The 21,203-nt window shown below is 41.1% G+C and overlaps 1 protein-coding gene across 1 annotated transcript in view; it reads left to right on the top strand.

The window, feature by feature from the left end:
• Positions 1-9,467: 9,467 nt before the first annotated feature.
• Positions 9,468-21,203, top strand: part of ABHD5 (abhydrolase domain containing 5, lysophosphatidic acid acyltransferase) — a 28,203-nt gene continuing 16,467 nt past the window's right edge. The window contains exon 1 of the mRNA XM_041407848.1: positions 9,468-9,606. Coding sequence (XP_041263782.1) covers positions 9,476-9,606 — 131 coding nt within the window. The 5' untranslated portion in view covers positions 9,468-9,475. The remainder of the gene's footprint in view (positions 9,607-21,203) is intronic.

The following is a 21,203-nucleotide window of genomic DNA, read 5'->3' as shown; positions in this document are numbered from 1 at the left end:
ATAAGCAACTCCATACAGGAGTAAGAATACTTCAGTCCCAATTAAAATGCTTGATTTATTCCTTCTGTATACTTACTTTCCCTATCCCATTACTAAAAGAGAAGAAGTCATATAAGGTATTCCAGGAAATAACTTGCCGCCACAGCGCTACAAAAATGAAATTGAATCTCTCTCTCTCTGTTTATTTCTAAATATTAGTATTCTCATAAGTTACACAGGGATTGGCCTTTACTTGGCATAATTGTGCCATTTTGGAACTGACTGTAAAGAAATGCAATAGTAAGCTGTTCAATGTTACAGAGGGTATATTATACCTAAACCCACAGATCTGCAATCAAATACAAACGTTCTGCTGAAACCAAGGTGCCAGGCAAACCAACTACTACATTTAAAAACCCAAAAACATATTCAATAACAATCCATTTGTTGCCCAAAGCACAGAAAAAAAAGCAAGATTAAACCAAGTATCTCATGTAGAAGAGAAAAGCGTATCCAAGCAACAACACTAAGACTCAAAAGAAATAGGTCATGTGAAGAGAAGCACTAAATTTAGTAATCAAATGTATATTCAGCAGAAAAGATAAAGAAGCTTTAGTGAAATAACCTAAAGAAAAACAAAAGAAATTAAGAGATTTCTGAAGCTGGGAGACACATTAGACAAAAGATGTGCACTTGATTGCAACTGTGCTACTGAAAAGAAATTCCATGATAGTTAGCTGAGTTAAATTTGTATGAAACATGAAATAACTCAGAGCAGATTTTGGTGCACTATTTTATTTTCGGTCAGTTTTTCCCCAGAAGCTTGATAAGAGCTCTAGCTCTTTGAGTCTCTGCACGAGCAGACTGAAGTCATGATATGTTAAGCTGGTAAAAGTTTTACTGACATCACAGGGTCTTTTAGGCAGCCACTACTATTTGCTTTTCATTGTAATTGGGTTGGTGATAGAGCTCTCCTCCATTACACAGAATCACACACATGACTTAATGAAAAGGTGTGACCACAGCTGCTGTTGGCATCCCATCTGAGCCCAGTCAGTTCAGCTGAACTTGCTCACCAAGGAGCTTACCTGCAGGTGTGACAGCTATAGCTGTCTTGAGCCACACATGTGGTAACACTGAAAGAATCACTCTGTTGTCTGAAAGAGTCACTCTGTTCCACAACTTGCTACCAAAAAAAAAAATTGTACTCTCTTCCTCCCTGGAGGATTTCTACTACATTTCATATACTGTCCTCAGTATATGAAGTATACTCCTTGAACACTCACGCATGACATTTTTTGTAATAGGGCAGTTTCTGCCACTTCAGATGCACCAGCTTTGCCACTCAAAAGAGCTTTTCTTCCACTCTTAAACTGAGGTTTTCTCACCTTTGGAGAAGGTCTGAACTCCATGGGAACTCCCTGCCCAACACAAAGGTAGATGATGCAGCTGTGATAGTGGCTGCAGAACAGCTAAATTAGGACCTCAGGAAGAACACAGCATCCAGGAAAGGAAAGGGCTGACTCATGAGCACAGAGCCACTTGTCCTTTCCTCCTACTTAGCTCAAGACTCAGCAGAAGCTGTGCTCGGGGGGTGCTTGCTTCCCACAGCAAGAGTTCAGCACCATTCTGCTGCTGTGGGAAGCAGCAGTTTCAAAGCCAGCCCTTTCCTGAGGTCCTGTGGGAAATACCAGTGGGAGAAAGAGTACACTTCTCAGAAAGGACAGCATATTTTCATTCAGAAGGTTAAAAAACCAACAAGCAAATGCAGCATATATGTTGCTATATACTGCAGCAGTTTGAACATTATGATTACAGAAATGCATATTTCATGACTAATATAAATTCATCCTGTAGATGTGCTGTCTCTGGGAGTAGCCATTGACTTTGCTCTGTGGCACTGCTGAATATAGTGGGCAGAACAGGATTATCTAATGATGCTAAATTTGCCTTCATTTATCAGTAAATGACATAGCAGAATATACTGGCTGAAACCCAAACATGGCAAGTGTGGGGTGGGAATTAAGATATGTGCTGTAAAGGGTAGCACTGTGGTTTGAATGTGAATGCAAAGGTTGAGTATATTTAGGAAGGACAGTGCATATCTGTCTGTCATCAGTATCCAGCACACAAACAGAAAAAAAGCCATGGAGAGCAAGAGAAGCAGAAGTTGCATGCCTCCAAGAGAAAGCTGAAAGAACAAACTGTAAGCAGATCTTATGCTCTGTATAGTTTGATTCTCCCTCTATCCAAGGAAATAGGACTTTGTGAACATTTTTTTGTAAATTAAAACAGTGCACCATAAAAATAACTGGGTTTTCTGTTCACAGCATTCCCTATTTAAAAAAAAACCAAAACAACTCATAAGGCTGAATCTGGCCAGCAACAGAGGCTACAAAGTAGGGGGGGAAAAGTATTTTAAACTGAACTTAAGCAGTTATTCATCTTGACATTGCTTTACAAAAGTGATCTTTATGTTGAAAAGGCTAAACTCCAAGGAGAAAAGTATTTTCCACTCTACTACTACTTACTATTGCCATTTCCTACAAGCTAGAATGAGTACAAATAACAACTATTTCTTTTTTTGCCTTATTGAATCCTAATACTTTATTATTAAAAGAGAACAATAAAAAGGGACATTTTCTCTCAAAAGAAGTAACAACAATTTAAACAAAACAAGTTGATTGACTTTAAATATTGCTCTCAGTGCTCTTTCACACAAACAAAGCAGAAGATTTTACTAGTAAAGGTAAATTATTCTTTACTCATGTTGTATACATAAATAACTGGGACCTAACAGGGACAAAAAACTCTGAGCTATTTTGATTAATCTGGTTGAAAACACGTATTGTATTTCAAGTACAGAGATATCAAAATAATATTGTTAACAAAAAAGCCTGCAATAAGAACTTATTTCACAAGAGAAATGATTGGAAATTCTCAGGTTCAGAGTTTTTACCAGATACCAAGTACAATACCCATAGGAGGCTTCCTGTATTTACTCATGGCAGATGCTTGGAGATTGTTGACCAGTTTAGTATTGCAACATATGCTTTAGGGATCAAAATAAAACAAAACAAAACAAAAAAAAGAGATGTGGTTTTATGTACAAAGAAAACCCCAAAACATTGCACAAGTTTTTATTTACAACCAACAGGCTGAAGATGAGATCAAGATTACACCAGAGAAGTTGCACTGTTTCATAGGTAAATTAATTTAACTAGGAGCAGGATTGTGATCCTAGGAGGATCCACAAGGAAGGAGGATCTTTTGGTTTGAAATCTTCCACTGGTATCAAATGGAGTGGGCTCCAGGCCATTAGACAGGACAGGACCGGATCCACTTCTTACCAAAGCCTGTAGTAATAAGAAAAGGGGCTACATTTTCAAACTTTAAAACAGAAGATTTATAGTTGATATAAGCATGAACTTTCTTATGATGAGAGTAGTGAGATACTGGAACAGGTTGCCCAGAGAAACTGAGGATGCCTCATCTCTAGGGGTACTCAAGTTCAGGTTGATAGGGCTTTGAGTAACCTATCTAGTGGAAAGTGTCCCTGCTCACTGCAGTGGGATTGGACCAGCCAACCTTTAAAGCTTCCTTCCAATCAAACCATTCTGTGATTCTGTGACATTAAAAACAATCAAAACAGAGGGCTGAAGGGTCCTCAGAAAGTCATGTTAACAGCCTCACTATACTTCTAAATTTCTGAATATGAAGGACATGCACACTGCCTGTTCTTAAAATGACAATGACAGACTATGATCATACCACTGGCAACTTTTTTCCAGTACTCTACCCTTCAAAAACATTTTTCCTAATGTTTAACCTAAAATATCCTTGTTGCAATTTCTGCTCCTGGCAGAAAAGAAGTTACACCCATCTCATCAGTAACTTCTCATAGACTTGCTGACTGTTGTCATTCTCCTACTCTTACTCTTCCTTAATTAACCAATCTGAAATAATTTGCTATTATCTCTAGGTCCCTTGACATTCTGGTTGCTCTCCAGGTGGTCCACATAATTTTTCACGTGCAGCATTCAAAACTAGCTTTACAACTCTTAAGCAAAGCAGAATTCCTTGCCAGGTCTTGCAAACTCTAATCCTCGTAATACATCCTGTAGTGAGATACTGCTTTTTTTTTTTTCCTTCTTTTTTTTTTTTTTTTTTTTTTCAATAACAAGCCGTGGTTGACTCACACCCAGTCTGTGACCACTCAAAGCCTGAATTACTATTGTACAGAATTTCTACCTAATCAGTTTGCCCTACCAGCTGATTATTCCTGCCTAGGGCTGCATCTGTTTTGGCTGAATAGCTTTCCATTTTTTCCATATTTCTAACTGAAGATAATTTTTTATTTTGTCCCTGCCCTCCATACCTATTCCCTCCCAGCCTGGTACATACATGAATTCAATAAGCATTTTCCCTTTTATAAGAATGCATCCATGTCACCAGATGCTGAATCTGTGCAATCCAACTTGATACATATTTCCATTTTGATAGAAAACCACTCTGTAACTCTGGTTTTCCAACAAGTGTTGCACACGCCTAGCTGCAGACCAACATGGAACACACATCATCAACCAACATAGAACACACATTCCATATGGGCAGCACATAAAAAGTTCTCTGAAAATCAAGACATATTAGATCTAGAGCTCTTCTCTATCCATAATGTATGTCATGTGGTTGTAAGGGCAATTAGATTTCTAAGATGTGAGTTCTTGTTGCCAATTACTCATCCCTATATTATCTTTCAGGAATGTACAAATACATTTTTCACTATTTTTCTAGAAAAATTAATTTGCTTAATAACGTCATACTTTTTTTTCGCCTTCCTCTCTTCACCAGGCTTGTCACTTTACAGCCTGCCTCCATCCTACCTAGCATCCATAGCTTCTCAAATATGTTGATTACTGACACTGGGATTCTGATAGCAAGAGCTTTAAATACTCTAGGACATAATTAAAGAGAGAATTCAGGTTGATTTGAAAATACACAGCTTAAACATTCTACCCTTTTCTTAACTGAAAATGCACCTCACTAATGCATTAATTTCATTATTTTACTACCTTAGATAGTGAAATCTAGAAGGTACTGCATTCCTGACACCTTTTAGTCTTCTCACTTCACAATTAGAGTACACTTTCTATTTCACACAATTAATGAGCTTCTGGAGTGATGTGGGGGTTTTATTTTGCTCGCTAGTTGCATTTCATCTCATGCTTGTCCTTCTGATTTTGTTCTCACATGCTTCTGTTGTACTTTTATTGTCAGCCCTAACAACCAACATAAAAGCTAACTTACTTTCTCCTTTCTTGTAGGTTTGTCTCTCCAGTTTGAGTGACTTAGCCAAGCTGGTTTCTTAACTCCAAGTTCATTGAAAACTGCCTTCCAACTCCTGTGGGGTCTCCTTGTGGGGAAACTCATTGTTCCTGCAGATCACTAATCTCTCAACACTCTACTATGTCATGTACAGTCTCAACTAATGCTTACCCTGACCTTTTCAGGTACTTGCTTCTTTCTGGATGTAATCAAAACTAGAATAGCCTTACTGCTCTGTGATGACTTCTCCAGAAAATCTGGAAGGCTCAGTTGTCTCCAACTCATGTAGGTATTGACAGGCGAGGGAGAGGAAACAAGAAGGTTGTGACAGAGGGACACTGCTCAAATTACACGCCCTGTCTCATGCAGCAAATGTCTCATCGTCATGGGTTCTTCACAGGGACCATGTATGACCCAGACAGACACAGTCACCCTCTCACCCACCTGAGAACATGAGACCTTGTCTCTCCACAGCCACTCCTGTGTCTAGGAGGGAATTTTAGGTTAGTCAGGTGTGAGTCATGAACTCTGGAATAGCCAAGCATGACAAGATGGAAGTTCTGCCTAGCAACACAGCCTGTCACAGCCTCAGCTGCTGAATATACTGATATATTAATAAATATGTATCTAGGCCCCCTCTTTGCAGTTCACTCACTCCTTGAACACTTAAACTTCTCCTGGCCTTCTCGTAGCTGACTCTTGCACACAGTTACTCAACTTTCTACTGCAACTGCCATGGGCACGTTTTCAAAATGTTGCCTATAGGGCGGATAGAGGCTATGAATGCAAACCCACTCTGAGATGATGCGAACAGCAGCTCAGTCAGGACTGCTCTGTTCTTTACTCCCATCACATGATCATGGTGAAGAAACCAGCAAAACTTCTCTTCAACTATACCTCTTTTGTTCAAGTGCCAAAATTCAGAGACTCTGGTTTGTCCCAAATACTCAGTCCACGACTGGCCCCTTACAGTCGTGGCCACCGTGTATTGATTTCCCAGTTCACAGACAGCTTGCTCCCAGGGATCAGACATGAGTCCTGGAAGGGGCAGCAAGGATGTGAAAGGACAAGAGGCTGAGACAGACTGCTTTCCCATGCAAGGCAGGCCTTGGGAACAAAGAACACAGTGAAGCACTAGCCTTGCTTCAAGGAGGGCCTCCCATGTCACCAACATCCCTCAAAGCTTCCAGGAGTCGGGGAATCTGTAAAAATAGCCTCCTTATGCTTGCCACAGGCAGACATGTTGGTAGGAAGATGTTGGCAAAGTGAATGTGAAGAAGGATCTCCAAATATTTGAACAATTCTTGGTCAACCTATACTCATTTAGAACTCTGTCTACGCACACATATGTCTAGGAAACAGGAAAACATGGAGCAGACACACCAGAAACACAACAAGCATGTTGCCATTGGTCTCAAACTGCCACTCCAGTTTGGAGGGGAGCACGGAGTTCACAAAGCAGTATGACAGATCAGAAGTTGAACGAGCTGTCCAGGGCTGCCGTGGCCCTGTGGACAACTGGGGTCTGAGAGGGCCCAACAGTATGGGTCTCCAGACTCCACTGAAAACTGACATAGTCAGGACTTTTTGTTTCTTCAATGACTTAGCCAAGGCTGAAACATCCTGCTGCCATAGTACTGAGGTCCAGAACCAGGCAGAAGCTCAGTTAACGCCAGGATTCCTCCCACACCTCAGTTAACACAAAGAGCCCTCCCCAGAGAAACACAGCCAACAGGACTCTGGGCAGAGTTCCTAATTTACATCTTCCAGTGCTATTTGGGCTTCTGCTTAGGCTTAGCCACAGCTAACTCCAATTCCTGCACCTCCAGTTCCTGATGCAGCTGACAAACAGCCTTTTGTCCTGAAGGAGCACAGCAGAGGAAGTCAGACCTCCCGTGACAGCAATATATGGACATGAGATCCCAGGGGCATTCTCCCAGGGCTCCAAGGTCCTCCTACCATCACAAACAGGTTCATTTGCAGAAACCAATCACTTTTATTTTGCTTTCTCTCTACTATTCCGAGGCCCCATAAAATGTCAAAATAAGAGCAGGCATAATAAATGACCTTGCTTTCATATAAACATGTTTAAACAGTCTTAGTCTGTAATACTTGGCTAAGTCAACCCCCTCTGCAGTTTGTTGCTCAGACTGATTTTAGCAAGCTGCAAACTGCAACTGCTGCTGTTTGGAGAAGTAGCTCACTCATGGTTAACATACCACTTATTACATAGAATGGTAGTGAACTAATTCAATAATGAGGGCCAGATACAAGCCCCACCAAACATCAATGCAGAAAAGTGACAGATTAAACAGTAGCAGGGACCATTGCCTTTGGGATATTTTCAGTGTCCAGAATTTTTTTTGAAAAACAAAAATGGAAAAATTCATCTGAACTATTTGCTTCTCATTATAATATAGCTGTCCTTATTCATTGACACTCCACTGCAACATTAGCCAACTGATGCACAACTGTCTTTTTCTACCAGCATTATCACAGTAATTTCTTCACGCACAGAAATCCAGCTGTTTTATCCACATAATCAAATCAGCTCTAAAGAAACTGAGTCATTCCTCAGTAAGAGAAAGAAAGACTGCTAAGTGGGAGTACGCTGCTTGTACAAGTATACTCTTAAACAAGAGTAACCAATTACTGTTCGGGTGAGCACCACTGAATTAAAACCACAGAGATAATTGTGTCTGAACACTTGCACATTCCGTAAGTAGGATGTAAATCTCATTTATGAGGTTCTAAACTTACTATTCCATAGAAATTAGAAAGAAATAAAATCATAGCATTCAGAGCTATTGTTTCAGGCTGTTTGCAAATTCTAGCAACCATCTTTGCAAACCTTTGCCAGCAATCATATAGCTCTATACACACTGACAGTCACTTTTCTTGTAAATAAAAATTTTCAGAGCAATAATAAAAATAAATACACTCTCCTGAGAAAAATATCATATTGCCAAACCATTGTGACACAGCCAAACAAACTTCAGCTGAGGTTGTGTAATCTCAACAATCACTGTTGTTAAATTGCAGAACGGTTTTAGCTGAGAATTATTTCAGTTATTACCAAATTCATCTTATACTTTTTATCAAAGGATTTCAGAAACCAAAAGAAACAGTAATTATCATCCCATTTGTTTTTCTAAAAACAGCTTTAGAGGTCAGCAACAAAATTCAGAAGAAACGCAAGACTTAAAATCTTCTCGCCACTCCTTCCACTTGCTGCACTTTGCTGCTTTGTTTCAATTAAGGTTTGTTGATTGCCCAACACAAATGCAGTTCTTATGCAGCTGAGCAATAACACAACCAATATTCTGAGGCCAAATGCTGTCTAAAACAAGCACACCCCAGCATTCTCCTCCCCATAGGCACGGCTGCACTTAAGTCTATCAAAACACTTGAAAATGACAATCGCAATAGGCATTCTACTTGGAATCGTCTTAGGGACAGTTAATACTTAAGTTGCATCCAGAACTCCTTTTTATACGTAAAAACAAACATTACAACCTGGAACACCTAGTGCAGGCTAGCCCTGCTGCCCTCTTTGCAGGCCTTGCTGAGCGAGTGGGCCAAAGGAATGTCTGTGGGGGAGCTGAGGCTTTAGTTTGGGTTCTGCTCCCTCTCCTGCGTTACTTGTCAGCTGTGTGCTGGCACGGGGGCTTTGCCACCTCTCCAATGCCACTGCCCGTTGTTGTACCCTCCCTGTTGTGTTCCCCTCGGCGGGAGAACAGTGGGGTAGACATGCACATTATGCCCGGTGTGTACGCAGTTATGTCTGCGCAGTGTACAGTGTGCACAGTGCAGCCTACACACACATGCACCGTGAGCCCACACTCACGGGGCAGGGACGCCCCTCTGCGCGCCCGGGAAGCCGCGGCCCTTCTGCACCGGCGTCATCTGTGCCGCCATCCCGGGATCAGGAGCCAACCAACGGGAGCCTTGCTCCAGCCATGCCGCTGGCGGGCGGCTGGGGAGCGCCCGGGACCCGCTCCCGTTTGAGGGGCACCATGCGCCCACACACACACACCCCGGGGTCCGCCCGCGGCTCTGCGGCCGCTGCCAGGCCGCGCTCGGCGGCGCTCGGGGCTCTGGGTGGCCCCGCGGGGATGACGCAGCCGGCGGGCGGGCAGGAGGGAGGGAGTAAGAGAGGGAGGAGCCCGTGATGGCTGGTGCCGCCGCCGTTGCGCTGTCCCTCGCTGCGCTGCCGGTCACCGCCACCGCCGCCCCTCCGCCGCTGTCAGCTGCCGACCACCGCGCCGCCGCCATGGCCGAGGAGGAGGCTCCTAGCGAAGGGTGAGTGAAGCGACCGCGGTGTGAGCCCCGTTCTCTCCGCGGCTGTTCTGGACGGCGGCGAGAAGCCTTTCGGGGCGCCCGGGCCGTGCCATGCCACCACGGGTGCTGCTCGCCCGTCTCCTCCCGCCGCCGGCCCGGCTGCGGGCTGTGGGCGGCGGCGGCCGGCCCCTGTGCCGGGGCTGCGTGGGCTCCCGCCTCGCCGGGCTCCCGCCGGGCTCCGCGCTCCGCTCCGGCCCTGCCCGCTCCGGCATCGCCGCTCGGGCGCTCCCCGGAGTGTGGGCACACTGCCTGCCATGTTTTGCTGCCGCACAGCCCGCCTTCCTACCATGGCTTCCCGCCTTGTGGCACGGGCAGGCTCCCGGCAGGGTTTGCCGCCGGCTCCCTGCGAGCCCGTGTCCCCGCTGCTTCTCCTTCTGCCCTGGTGCTCGGCCGTGGCTGGCCAGCTGTTGTCAGTGCACACCTGTCTGCAGGCGTGTCCCTGCGCCTGTTCTACTGCTTTGCTTTGGCGTGTGTGCGCACTCCGACTGTCATCCACCCTTCCCTTTGCGCCCCAGAGGTCACAGGCTGTGTACAGTGCTGGCCCATGCTCCTGTGTGCCTCTGCGGCTTTATCTGTGCATAGATACCCCATCTTCTCCTTCTGTACGTTCACTTTGATGTAGAGCAGACAGTACACTTGTCAGCCTATCTGTGTCATCATTCTGTACTTCATATAAGTAGGAGATGAGAGCACATTGATAGATTACAAGCATGCGCTGTTGCTCTAACATTTCCAGTACTGTATGCTAACTTTTTCTTTCCTTTCGCTGTCCCAAGGCATTCACATCTACTGAAATAACTCCTATGGCATAAGTTGCCCTGACCCTGTTCTTAACATGTATCTCTAATACTTGTTTGTAACCACTTACACCCTTGATAAATGACTTTATTATAGCTAATAATCATTCTTCTGCCTGAAATTACATAGTTCCTCACTATATCTTTTGTGTGTCTATGTTCAGATGGTTGTGTGCAACTTACTAATCAATGGTCTGTTCTTCAATTCACATGTTCTTTACTCAAGTTTGCCTTCTTAGTGTATGCTTTATTTCTTGTTACACTTAAGCTTCCATTGCAGACCCATTTTTACACCCTTCCATTGCCCCCCAAGTATGTTGTTTGTACCTGTAGAATAATTCATCCTATCTCTGAGTTTGTTTACCAAAGGTACTTAAGATACCTGCTGGTCACTTATCTCACAGTTTGTTCCATCATATTTTTTATGGTTCTAATCCAAACAGTGCTTTCTCAGAATATATCTAGCTCTGCTTTAGTCATACATGTGCTTTATTCCTTCTGTCAGATGTGTAAATGTGCTTTATATGCATTGTTTACATTAATTTTTCCTCTTTCTCTATGCTTTAAATGTTAGGTGGTATATCCTGTTACTGATTGCCTAGTTCTCAAGAACTAATTTCTTGCCTTTTCTTCTACATCTCCCTTCTTGCATAATTAAGTCTTATGTTATTTTGAGAAATCAGACTTAAAATTCTTCAGCTATTTGCATGAAAATCATGCCATGCATTCATGACTTCTTAATTAAGTATATTGCCATTTGCATGTTGTCATGGTATGTGTCTGTTTTGTTATTTTCCAAAACTACCTGCATCCTCAGTCTTGTTCTTTTTTTAGTCCTTTTTTCATCTTGGGATTTTGGTATTTCATCTTACCTATTTTCCTGCTCTGCCAGCTCAATCTGACCAGATCTGAACTATCCATCTTTTTCCAAATTCCCTGTTACACCCTTATCACCATGTGTACACAGCATTCTCATTTTGAAGGCAAACTCCAAAATCTTTCCTTTCAAAGCACTGTACAGTTTTGTCAGCTCTGTAACTCTGCACTCTCCTCCTCTCCTCAGACTTAAAATAGCTTTATCTTCACCTCCACACAACCTCTGCAACATTACCCACCTGAAACTACAAGTGAAACTCTTCTTGGTTCTTTGTTCTTTCTGACCCCTTCACGGTCTTAAATACAAGTAGTTTGTAAAGCTTCTTTTTGCTGGTTTACAGGTTTTCTAAGTGCAAGTCTTAAAATAGCTCTGCCTCAGCCAGTTTTGTTTGTGTGTTCATTCAGAGCATTAGCCTGAACTGCATTATGATCACACAGTGCTGAGTGCTGCTGAGACCGTGCCAAGTGCCCTCAACTTCAGTTGCCTTTCAGGATTGCAGGATCGTAACACTCCTTGATCTGGACATAGGGTTAGGCTGAATTTTCAAGAGGATTACTGCAAGTTTCTCGTGTGGTTTACACAGCTGGGTGGCTTTTAAGGGGTGTTAGTTTTCAGAACTTCTGAATTATGAGATGTTGTTGTGGTATTTTTCAGAGTAAACTTCCCAACTCACTAAAGACTTCTAAGAACAAAATGTCATCATCCTTTTCCATTAATTCAAAAAGTGCATTTGTGTTGAAATATTAGTGCTTTTATTGGTCAGTTTCTAGCAGTAATTAAAATTAGCATTTGTTCATGTTTTGAAGTCGATCAGTGGTCAGTACCCAGGGGAAGTTTATAAGCAAGAGAAATACGTTAAATGATTTTTCATTTAGAATGCCATGGCAGTGGTAGGAAGTTACAATATACCATCAAACCCCTAGATTAAATTACTAGTGACAGGTGCACACAAAGAATAAATGCAAAGTTTATCTGCTTTGAAAACAATACTATGACTCAACTTGTTATGCAACACACTTGTTTTGTTGCAGTTTGGTAACTGTGCAAAGCATGGTGAAAACAGAATAATAGTGGTTCATTTGCTTTCTGGAGGATCTCAGCTGAAAAATACTGATGAAAACTATTCATGGCCCTGTCCTAACTTTGAATCAGAAGATTAACTAAGCAAATGCTTTAGTAGTCACAGTGACAGTGATTGTTTGGTTAACATGTCACCTGCTAGTGATTTCCAAACCTGTTTACAGCCTTGGACCTTCTTTGTGTAGGTTTTAGATGGAGAGTTCTGCCTGTGAGGCAGACAGCCTCGTGTGAGCCTTTTGCCAGTATTGAATTCACTTATTAACTGTGGATGCAGCAAGGCTGCTTATGGCTTGTAATATAACTAGGAAGAACAGCTACTAAATGTGTGTATACATACAGAAGGAGATCCCCAAACTGCAATACTGGGGGTTTTTTTCCCCCTCTGAGATAAATAGAATCATTTTCTTTAAAACAAAACTTTAAGACATCTGCAGTTACAAGCCCACATCAAATTCCTTGTAATTGGCCTTTAGTCTCACAAAGTAGTGGCTTGGAGTAAAGACATACGCTCTAACACTAGCGTTCACAATCATTTTTGTGTTATCCTTCAAGCTTGTTTGTATTACAGAACTCAGTTTTGAAGTGTGCTGTTTGATTAATAAAAGAGGAATAGTTTATTAGGCTTGATAGAGCCTGTGTCTTCTCCTGGTAGGATGGTTCACAGTGTTACAGCATGAATGGACACTCTCAACTCAGAATTTTTGCTGGTTACATGATGTAGGTTTTAAAGCAAACTGAGTGGGTAGGCTGCTGAAAGCAGGGTCCTCTTACTTTTCTTCTTTCCTGTAGTGCAGGTGACCAAACACAAGTTTGGTAGCTACCACTTGTATTTTTAAAAACTGAGTGAGATGTAAGTGCAGTGTGGAAAGCAGATGTGGAAAAAGGTTAAAGGTCATTTCCTTCCTCTTTTCTGATTTTATCTTTTTAGCTGGCGGAGTTGTGTCAGTCACAGCTTCAGTACTTAAAGCCTATTACATGCATGAGCTCATCAGAAGGTATTTGTATGAGCAGGTTTTCAGGCATATATGGGATTATTTCTAATGGTTTCTGGTGCTTGTATGAATTTTGTGAGGCAAGGTCAGTGTTCATCAAGATCTCTCATTTCTCCTAATGCAGACTAAAGGGAGAGAGGAAAAGATGGCAAAATGTAGCAGGGGCTGTCTTCTCATTCTGGTAGCAGAAGAAAGATGCTCATAACCCCACTTTCCAAGTATCAAACAAAGACACTTCTTCAGAAGCTGCCAAAGTAGAATTAGGAGAGATCTTAGCCCCAGTGGAAATGACAGTGAAGCTATAAATCCAGAGGGGCAACTAGCTGTGGGACTGCTATAGTGCTGGTGATTATGGGTCATTGGAGAACATCGGAACATCATTTCTAGCCAGCATTGCATGTATATTTGAGTATAGGAAAAGTTGTTTTAGAGCCTGCTGGGGCTGATAGACCCAGTCAGAGACCTACCTGTTTGAAAGGGACAGTGTCTGTGTGCTGGGGGTTCTCTGACTGTTCTGAACTTCTGTGGGAGACTCTGAACAACTCTCCCAGCTGACAAACTATTAAAATGTCTCTTATTTTATATAGTGGTTTATTAAGATTTCTTGCTGAGGAAATTTTGATGCTTGTGTTTCATAACTTCTGAGTATTTACTTGCAATTCTGACATTCTTTTGGGATGGTTTTTTGTACATGGTTTGCATTGACAGCCAGGGAGAAGAGGGCATGAGAGGAAAGGTGAGTGTCTGCATTTATATTGGCTCAGAAAGATCCAGATGAGAAGCTGAGCAGCAGGAGAGAGGTCAGTGGAGAAGAGAGATTTGTGAGTCAGTGAAGCTGTGTAAGGGGATGAGGTTGATCTGGAATAAGGTTAAGAGGGTAGAAGGAGGATTTGAAGTGGCAGCAAGAACACATGGTGACATGGTGGGGAATGGCAGAGAGGGAAGGTGCTCTGAGTGTGTTATACTAGAAAATTCAAGATGACTGTGGAAAGGTCACAAGGGGAAGACACGAGCATAAAATAAATGCATTCTCTAAAAGGAGATGTAAGAGCACCTGTTGCTATTGAGAAAGTCTGCTCATATATTGAAGTGAGGGAGAGAAGGGTGTGGCAAAGGGCAAAATACAGAAATGAGGTGGGTTAGAGCTCTAACAGACCATTGTAGCATTTTTTTTCTTGGTTGCATTTAGTAATTTGGTGTCATACTGACACCAAAAGCTTCTTAATTACATCTTTACCTTTCCGTAAGGGGACTTTTGATGTGATGACTTTTTAGATCCATTTAACTTCTTAACACTATTTACACTTCCTTGACATCTAAAGCATTTGTGGTGCAAGATGTAGTAGTCTGTGGTCAAAAGGGTTGTGCACCTCTTAGGTTTTCCAGAAAATGGAAATGCGGATAGTGAGTCTAAAATGTTGAATACCAGTTCTTAAATTTTGACATAGGTAACTCTGTCACCTTAGGTGACTATGATAAAGGAACACATCACAGAAGCTGCTCTAATGAGTTGCACTGAAACAACCCTCAGAGTGTATTGATACTTGTGTACAAGTGGAGTTTGTGTATAGCATGTTTGGAGCTGAGGGAAGTGATCATAGTTTTAGGTAGTCTTAGATCTGTGTTTTTATATGGGCCATTATGGAAAAATGAAAATATTCACCTTCTGATGTTGTGATCTAAATTTTGCACGATATCCAACAGAATTTTACTAAAAGAGAAGCAGTGTAGTGTGGATGGGCAATGGTGCAGGTTAGTGAGAGGTGCCTGTTGCATGTGTGCTTTGCTCTTGTCCAGTTTGATGGAATTTGGGAACAGGCTGAAATGTGGGCTGCTGGCATGGTAGATATGAGAAGGCTGACAAGGATTAAGCAAGGTTGAAGTCATGCAATATCTGAAGGGCAGCAGGAGTACATCAGTTGATGTATGAATAAAATAAGAGCAGTACAAAGTTGAATAACATCTGAGGGGTACCAAGAGAAAATTTTAATTTCCTTAATTTTAGTTATGTTTTTCTTCACAAATTCTTACTGCAGTGTGCACTGTGTTGTTTGTAAAAACACGTGAAATGGGTGGCATTGCCAAGTTCTATCTGATGTGAGTTTACTGCGGAGGGGGCAGAGGTGTGACCTCTGTGGTACCTAACCCGTGGTTTCTGTTACAGTGTTGAGGAGTTTTAGTAGAGCTGTGTGGCTTCCCCCTTCTCCTCTGCATCTTTTTCTCTGTATTCTCGTGTTATTCCATACTTGGTATGTAGTTGCTAATATGTTTTTTTCTTTGAATATTTTTTTAAGCTTTTAAATAAGAATGTGAAACTGAGTTGGGTGCTATCACAGCTGCTTTGTAAGCAGTATGAGCATTGCAGGTGGCAGGCTTGAGTGACACTCCGTGGGTAAACTTCATTCTTGTGGTACATACTGAAAAAGCACTTGCCCTGAAATGGGCACCTTTGGGTATAGCTAGAAAGAGGGTGGAAGAAATTATAAAAGCATAGAAAAAAGGATATGTATGGTTTAAAAACAAAACAAAAAAAAAAGGCAGTCCTGCGAGACTCAAGAAAGGGGAAGGAGGCTGTAATGATGCAAATTATACTGCAAGGTGTACCTGTGTCTGAGGTCCAACATGGAAGGAAGCAGAATTGTAGGTCCTCTCCACTTCTTGATTGCTCAGGTTGCTCAAATGACTCAAAATAGTCACTTTAAAATAAACTTTAATATCTCTAAAATAGCCAGAAAATCTCATTGGTTATGGATTCATGTTCGTTAGGTACATTTTCAAGTTAATTTGGTAAGTAATAGTTAATTTTGATAAAAACTGTAATAAATCTTGCTTCTGGATTTTTCTATTAATTCTGATGTTGAATGTTCTGAAGACAGAGTTCAAGATGCAGTAAGTACATGAGGAATGCATTGTTTTCACCTCTTCCCTAATGTAGAGAAATATTCTGCAATAACCTATCATGGGTTTTGTGTTGGAATGGGGCTGATGTATGTTACACTTCCTAGAAATATTATGCAGAGGTTTTCAAAACATTCTGTTTTAACATTACTGAAGTATCCAAGAGTTTCACAACATCTAATTGCATGGAACATCTTGGCTCAAAACTCATCTAAACAGAACTTTATGAGCAGGGTTATAATGTCATCTGGGGGGAAAAAAAAAAGTTACCCTTTTTTAACCTGTTGACAATGATTTCATCCATTTTTTTTGTCTCCTTGTGAAAATGGTAAACAGACATTTCTTAAAGCAAGGAGTCTTTTTGTTCCCATACTGTTCCTGATGCTTGCTTCTGGGTCTTGCCTCTTCAGTATGCACTTCAAGGTCTCTCCCTGAGGATTTTTAGTCTGTTCATGCAATGAAAGTGAAACATGGAATGTTTTTCTTCTCCTGATTTTTGTCTGCAACTGCCAGAGTGTTTTGTCCTAGGAACATCTCATTCAAATTGTTGTGGTTGCTACATCTGACTTCTATTGTACTTGCAGAAGCTTTGTCCCTGGCTACACAGCCTTCACAACAACAGTTACTGTGTATGCCTGAATGATTCTGACTATATTCACTTCTCTCAGAAGACATAAGCATGAAAGAACATGCTGCACTTTAGGGGCAGGAATGAAGGACTTCAAGGACTCCTAAAATTGTTTATGCTCTTGAGGTTCTCATGAAATCATATCCTGAGCCTTGTTGCAGAAACATCCCTGCCTAGTTAAATGTGGACTTGATGTCATGATTATATGTTACTGTCTGTCAGTGGCAGCTCTGACTTAAAAGCTTCATGTCCTCCACCTTGACTCACAGTCTTTCTTTCCACCTTGATAGTTCATAGGTCTGCTGGTTAACTTTCCAGCTTTTCTGTAGCTGTGTTAAACCATAATTACTTGCTTTAAAATCTAGTGCCTTTTAAACCTGAATCTCACAGATCTGGCAGAAAGAACAGCGACCAAGATGGACCTTGGATATAGTGATTACTAAAATGTTTTTCTTTACATAGGGTTCTTGCCATGGTGATGTTGCTGGTAACTCTTAACAAAGAAGGATCAATTCTTACCATAATCAGTCATGTAAACAGCACCCAATAGCCTCATAATGCAGGCTATTAAATTAATGAAATGGGAAAGGAAAAGTTTATTATAACTCAATTCTGTCATGTATAGAAATGAGCCAGATGTAAACCTGCTACTTTTCTCTGACATTTTGACATAGAAAGTTCTGTTTGATTGTGTCATCCTTAACTGTTTCTTTTGCTTTTTATTTTTTTTGGGTTATTACCCATAAACTTGAAATTTAGCAACCAAATACAGAATTTGCTCTGAAAACTTAGTGGTGTTGATGGTGGAAGAAACCATCCTATGTACTCTTAAGCTTTGTTTAGACTACTGCTGATGCTGAGGAAAATGCAGAAAGCATCCAGTAAAAAGGAGATAATGAAAATAATAAAAGGGTATCTGTAGTTACTTCATTTAAGCATCCATCTTGTGTTAGCTGTAAAGTGTTTATAGAGCATTATAATAAAACAGTTTTATTTTTAAAATTGGCACTTTGCCATAAATTTTATATGCTGACCTCTTTATCAGTTATGAATACCTGATGCTTCTTTTCACTTCTTTTTTGCCCTTTCTTAGTATTTCTGTAACAACTGAAAGGGCTGAATGAGTTGTGAGATTTAACATGGTGTTTTTATGGGACGAGGTTTATGTAAGACCTTAGAAGTGTGAACCTTATGTTGCTTATATTTAGATTTCAACATATTGGCAATTTTGAATTCCTTTGCTAGCCCAGTACTGCAAAAGTACTTTATGCATAAACAAGAGAGTAGAATCTGAGCTGCCTTTCCAATAGATTACCTTTGTTTTTTTCTGTTACAGTGTAAGAGTCTCTTAAATTGGAGCTAGCTCAAATTGCTGGGTGCTTATATAGCTGCATTGTCAGGTGAAAGATCCTGAAAATCCCAGTGCCATTCCTCTTGGTGCTGGGCAGAAACAGTACCAAATTCTCTGCATTAATTTGTTTTTTCTGTCCTTACTCACTTCTAAATGGTTGAAATTAATTCTGAGAGTCAGGAGAGGTAGGGGTTAGGGTTTTTCAGAGATCAACTTCATTCTAAGAAGATTTAAGGGTAAAGGGTAAAGCTTGAAGTAGTTTACCAGTGAGTTCACTCTATGTTTCAGCCTTTTTGAGCTTGCTCCCTAGCTAAAATCTTGGTAGTTTGCAATATTGTCTGCAAAAGTTCAATTAAAAATATTAAATGCATTTGTTTCCTGAGAGGAAGACAAACAGATGTGCAGCTCTGTTGTTTGTGCATTCAGTTACTTTCCCATAAACCTTCCTTCACAAGTTGCTGTGTATTTGTTGTATAATCTGAGCACTGGCTTCCTTACTGATGTAATTTTAAAGTCCAAATAATTCTTTGTGACAGGAAAATCTGTTCTCCATGCTCCTGTCACTGCTGCATGGTTTTTGATCTGTATTGGGAGTTTTGATTACCATACTTACTTCAAAATTCTTAGTGAAAAGCTGATTTTATATTCAACACCTTTCTAAGGTTTTTGCATGTCCTGTCTTGGTGGGTCAGAAATTTTTGACAGGTAATCATGTAGCAAAGGGTATTGTATTTGTTTACTCTGCTTTGGAGGAATTCTGTTACCTTTTTGCAACCTGTTTGCAAACCCCAGGGTTTTTGGTTTGCTGTTCTGCCCCACAGACTTTCCATGGGTCATGTCAGCTAGGTCTGCAATGCTGGTATATGTGGGGAGATGCCTCCATTGAATGGTTTCAAGCTTGCTACATCTTGTAAGCCATGCATTCATATAACTTTAATGCAGGTAAATTGTGAGCTTGAAAAAGGAGAGAATGAGCTTCATTTCTGTACATTTATATCTCCTGGATAGAGTTATAAGCAACTTCTGTCAGCTGAATATATGTGATAGAGCTTCCATTTTTTAAATCCACACTGCAAGCCAGAAATCAAATAGACTGCTCAGCTGTTTCAGTACATACCTCATTGTTAGAATATATGTTTTCAATTCTTCAGCAGTATCTTAAGTTTTCACAAACTTTTTGTGAGTATGTCAAATTTGTGACTGGCTGCAGATCCATTAATTGTGTTGCATGGAGTCAATTCTCACCAAGCTGAGTTGGGTTAATGGAGCTGACAGAAAGCTCCAAAATTGGTGGTACAACCAATTTCCCACATTCTTCATTTGGTTTGATCTGAGTAGTGGAGGTGAATGGGTGGGTCAGGCTCACTTGTACTTCTGCCTCTATTTGATTCTCAGTTCTTTTGAAAGTTACTCTCAGGCAATTCAAGCAGTGCTGACAGTAAGAGCTTGATTCAAATTAACCTTCAAGCATCCAAGGACAAGCAGTATTACCCTGAGCTACACTTAACACAATGTTTATTCACTCATTAAGTGTCAAAATATAGTAATAATTATTTATTTTTATCCTTTCTTACGCTTGCAAGCATGGTCTCAGAACACTTGCTCCAACCAGCCAATGTATTAGATCCTGTGTGGTGGCTTGGCCCCTGCCTGTGGTGGTTGCGGCTCCACTTAGTCAGATGTTTGTGCATGAGTCCCTTTTGTTTGCATTATTTATTACGGTGTTTAATCATCAACATAGGCTACTGATGGTCCCCACTAATCTCCTAGGCTGACACTAATCACCTTGGCTTTCGCTAAGGTCATTCAGTGGGTGTCTCCAGGGCTTTCCCTTACCTTCTGGTCTCCTTCCCTAGATGTGTTAGAACAAGTGTGGAAGTGTGTGTAGAGGTCTGTTGGCAGAGAGAGTGATTTCTTTGAATGCCTGGCAGGCCAGCAGCCACCCCACCTGCTAGCCTCTGATTTTTCCAGCCTCTCTTACTCCAGGCATTTTCAGATGGATGTGAAGAATGTAACTAACCCCAAATTGAAGATGCAAGGAATCACCCTATGTAATGCTTTGCCCTACTGCCGGTTATTGATTATTTTAGCGTGGATGTGCACAATGGGTTATGTTACTACATGGCCACAAACGCACACACAGGTTAAATTCCACTGGTTATGTGCCTTGATAATTTGATATGTACAACCTGTAAGTACATTTGGTAAAAAATTACAAAAAATTGGGCTGTCAGTTGCCAGATTTATTTCCCGCTTTCTGAACTAGCAAGCAGCTCAGGCCAGTTGACCTCCTAACTCCTCAAAATACAAGATTCTGCTCTTGACTTGACAAAAAGAAGGTGGGAACAGAGTGTAAAGGAAGTGGTGGGTGATGAGAGCAGTGTGGGGTCTGCCTCTTCTGGCAGTGGGTAGCTCACTTTCAAAGTGGAGCTACTGCTGGAATCTTTTGTTTTCTTCCATAACTCATCTCCATTGCTGGTGTGCACACTGTTTTGAAAGGTCCATTGCTTCATTTTTGACATTGTGTAGCACTTACGACTTTATATCACAGAAATAAAAATGATAGACCATGTAAGCAGTGGAGTTTCCTGTATGCATGTAGAAGACACATTTAGCACAGATGTACAAAAGAAATTATACAACTATAGCCTTCCAAAGTTATCAGAAAAAATATTCAAATATAATTAAATGAATGTTTGTTGTGCATGTGTGGAAAGCATCTAGCGATGTAGTAAATCTTTTCTGGAAGGAGGCAAACAAAGGATTAAGTCTTGACTATAGGTAACAAAATATTTTCTTCCTAAAATAGTATTTCTAAAAAATACTCACTTTTTTTTTGCCTGAAAGCCTTTACCACTTACTCTTTTAGTTCAGCAAGTACAACAGGACAGAATTGCAAACATAGTTTTAATTTTAAAAGCTTCAGCTTGCTGAC

This window comes from Onychostruthus taczanowskii, unplaced genomic scaffold (assembly GCF_017590055.1).
Source record: "Onychostruthus taczanowskii isolate IOZ18803 unplaced genomic scaffold, ASM1759005v1 scaffold28, whole genome shotgun sequence".
In the NCBI taxonomy this organism is placed as follows: Eukaryota; Metazoa; Chordata; class Aves; order Passeriformes; family Passeridae; genus Onychostruthus; species Onychostruthus taczanowskii.
The sequence above is the reverse complement of the archived record's forward strand: the minus strand, read 5'-3'. Positions and strand labels throughout refer to the sequence as shown.